Source organism: Vombatus ursinus, unplaced genomic scaffold (genome assembly GCF_900497805.2).
Source record: "Vombatus ursinus unplaced genomic scaffold, bare-nosed wombat genome assembly UNPS02014801.1, whole genome shotgun sequence".
NCBI lineage: Eukaryota > Metazoa > Chordata > Mammalia > Diprotodontia > Vombatidae > Vombatus > Vombatus ursinus.
In genome coordinates this window covers 8101977-8105423 of record NW_020954579.1, presented here as the reverse complement: position 1 = coordinate 8105423, position 3447 = coordinate 8101977, and the positions used below count along the sequence as shown (strand labels likewise).

Sequence of the window (3447 nt, the reverse complement as noted above, 5' to 3'; positions counted from 1 at the left end):
GAGCTTGTGGTCTGAGCCTGGGGCTAGGATTGTTTCTACCTCCTAGACCAAGAAAAGACCCCAGATCTCCTCCAGGCTTTCAGACCTGATTGTCTACTGCTGTTCCTCCCATTTAAATGCCATGGACCTGCCTGGGATCCAACCCCAGCCCTGCCGGGTCCCTTCTCTCAGTGAGCGCAAAGCCAGGAAATTCATCAAGGAAGCTGGTAGGAGTCCAAGGAATGGGGAAGACTGTTGGGAAAGAGCACAGGGGGAGATTTTGGGGGCTGTGAGGGGCCCCTGACTAGGTAGACCTAGGGAGGAGACCCAGGAAAGGGGGTTGTGAAGACCAGGGGAGTGGGCACAGAGAGAGCATCTCCAGGGAGGGCACTCAGGGGCTAGGGGTAGGGTACAACTGGGAAGTTGGAGAGACAGAAGCCAAGTATTTATGGAGCACTTGACAGGTTCTAGGCACTCAATGTTTTACAGAAGTCTGAGATATAGGCTCTGCCTTCATGGAATGTGACAATCTATCTACACGTTAACAAAACATCAAAGCAATATTGCCAAAGGGTTAGTATAGACAAAATATTCAAGGCTATCTAATGGAAGGAGAGGTTGATATGGGCTGGGGTGGTCAAGCTTTGAAGAATGGGTAGGATGGATGAGGAAATCGCCAGAAGATACCTCCACAGGGAGTACTGGGTGCCTGGGTAATCCTTTCCAGCTCAGGCTGAGAGTGGCTGGAGTGGGCAGATTTCTGACCTGGGTGTGAGATCCCCCAATCCAGGCGTCCACCATATTCATTGCTCCTGGGGTGGTGGGTACTATCTGAGGTAGTGATGGGAGGAGCGGGGGGAGGGGGATAGAGGGTGAGTAGGACAGGGGGAGTTGGAGCCCTACGATTGACCCTCTCATCTTGCCCAGGAAACCACTTTGTCCGACATAATACTGACCAGCTCTGCAGAGTCTATCCACTGGGGCTCAGGATGACCTCTGCCAATTATAACCCCCAGGAGATGTGGAATGGGGGCTGCCAGCTGGGTAAGCTACAGGGGATGGAGGGCACATGGACATCCTAGATGTATGGTAGGTGAGGGCACAGGAAGTAGGATCATCTAAGTAGGGGGAGAGGGCATGTGGGAAGGATGAAGGGCACCATTGTGCCAATAGGAAAAGCTTTAATTAGGGAAGCTGGTGACTGAAGGGCACAGATGGGTGCCAGGGGAGCATGGGGAGGTTGGTATCTGGGTATAGGGGGTACCAGGAGAGACACATGGGAAATAAACAACTGACTGGAATTAAAGGCGTGTGTGTGTGTGTGTGTGTGTGTGTGTGTGTGTGTGTGTGTGAGACCAGATATAACCCAGTAGAGCTGAGGGATTGGGGAGAGTGGACATTAATGCTGGTTAGGACCCAGGCTTGACTCCCAGCCCCATACCTGTGGTACTTTGCGTCCACCCTACTTCCCCTTTCACCTTAACTGGACTTTCTCTCTCTTTTCCCTAGCCTCACCCTGCCTGTCTCTTCTGGCACTGACTCAGCTTAGGGCAGTATATGGTGCTCTGGGTGGGATGGATAGTGTCACCTGCTGGTGCCTCTGAGGTTTGAGCCTTGTTAGAAGGGGGACCTTGGGAGAAGGGGGTGGAAGAGGAAGGAATTGTGGGAGGTCTGAGTAGCAAGCATACTGCAGGGGGGAGGGAAAGTGAGCAACCAGCAGGACAAAGATTCACACATTAGCTTACCCAGGATCTATGCATTGCTTTGAGATCCCCTGAATTCAGTTCAATAAACAAGCATTTATGTAGCCCCTGTTATGTGGTAGATACCAGGGACAGATGAAAAAGGCAAAAACCAAGAAAACAAATCAAAAACAGACAGAAGAGGTGAAGGCAGATCTGGACCCTTGGCCCTGCCTGTCTGAGGCTCCCTCTACCCCAATCCATTTCTCCCACAGTGGCCTTGAACTTCCAGACTCCTGGGTATGAGATGGATCTGAACAACGGCCGCTTCCTGGTGAATGGGAAATGCGGTTATGTCCTGAAACCTGCCTTCCTGCGGCAAAGAGACACAACCTTCGACCCTGAACGCCCTGGGCCCCCCCAGACCACCCTCATTATCAAGGTCGGCACCGCAGACAAAACCTCGTGCCAGGAGGCGCTAGCTTGACTAGCTTTTTGTCTTTGGGGGCTGGTGGTGGATGGGAGTGAGAAAGAAACCACCCCATGGCAGCAGAAGCAGACTCTTCCAGCGGAAGGCAGCTCTAGACATTCAGGGTTAAGACAATCAGAAGGGACTAGAGGGGCTGAAGCTGGGTGTGGTGAGGAATGGAATGTTTTTAGAGGAGAGAAATGTGCCAGAAGATTGAGGAGGAGGGGAGAAGAACGGGGGTTAAGGAGAGGCTTTGCAAGGGCCTGGAAGGAGGAAAAGGTGAGGCGTGGGCAAGCAGGGGCAGGCATGCTTTGCCAATGTGAAATGGAGACAAAACCAGAAGCCCGGGGAAGCTTGGGAGAGGAGGGGAGATACAGGGTTGGTGGGGGCCTGACCAATGCCAATGCCAATGCCAATGTCAGCTTGAGCAGGTCTCCTAGTGAGGGTGATTGGGATTGGTTCTGAATTCCAGGACCCAAAGAGGGAAGAGGCTGGTGTGGAGCCCCCCATTATGTTCTCCCCTTTCCCTGATCAGGTGCTAACAGCTCAGCAATTGCCCAAATTGAACAGAGAGAAGCCAAACTCTATCGTGGACCCGCTGGTTCGGGTGGAGATCTATGGGGTACCCAGGGACTGCGCCCAGAAAGAGACTAACTATGTGCTCAACAATGGTGTGTGCAGACGATGGGAGAGGGATTTAGAGGGCTGGGCATACCATCGGATTGGGGGCCAGGAGCATGGGGAAGGAGGCAGGGCAGGAGACAGTGGGTTTGTGCTCCTATGGCAGGAGGAATGGGACAGGTTCCAGCACACTCTAGTGCCTGTTTTGGGAGGAGGGAGGTAGCCTGAAAGGCCCTGTGCTCTCTCTACAGGCTTTAATCCTTACTGGGGGGAGACTCTGCAGTTCACCCTCGGGGTCCCAGAGTTGGCCTTGGTCCGATTTGTAGTGGAAGACTATGACATCACCTCCTTCAATGATTTCGTGGGCCAGTTCACCCTACCCATGTGCAGCCTAAAGCAAGGTGAGGACAGTGAACTGGAGAGGGAATAAGAAGACGGGAGGGGAGAGGGCTGGAGGGGTGGTGACGTGGAAGTGATGGTATGGAAGGGGAGGAGTGCCGGGTGAGAAATAGACCCGTAGGTCTAAATCACTCAGATCATTGTCACAATGCTCAGGGCTCTCTGAACACTGGTGATTCTTTCCCAACACATTTGCTGTTGGGTGTCAGTCCTCCTACTATGCTGGGACAGGGTGGTTTGGGTGTCAGTCCTCCTACTATGTTGGCACAGGGTGGCTTGGGTGTCAGTCCTCCTACT

General features: G+C 53.1%; 1 protein-coding gene across 4 annotated transcripts in view; it reads left to right on the top strand.

Annotated features, from left to right (window-relative positions):
* The window catches only part of PLCD3 (phospholipase C delta 3), a 30498-nt gene that overhangs the window by 26184 nt on the left and 867 nt on the right, over nucleotides 1–3447 (top strand). For 2 of the 4 annotated variants that reach the window (XM_027873352.1, XM_027873351.1), the window contains exons 11-15: nucleotides 47–206; nucleotides 907–1023; nucleotides 1937–2103; nucleotides 2666–2801; nucleotides 3003–3152. In XM_027873352.1, coding sequence (XP_027729153.1) covers nucleotides 47–206; nucleotides 907–1023; nucleotides 1937–2103; nucleotides 2666–2801; nucleotides 3003–3152 — 730 coding nt within the window. Of the gene's footprint in view, nucleotides 1–46; nucleotides 207–906; nucleotides 1024–1488; nucleotides 1585–1936; nucleotides 2104–2665; nucleotides 2802–3002; nucleotides 3153–3447 lie in introns of those variants that run through there. The other 2 variants (XM_027873353.1, XM_027873354.1) reach the window with 2 other exon arrangements.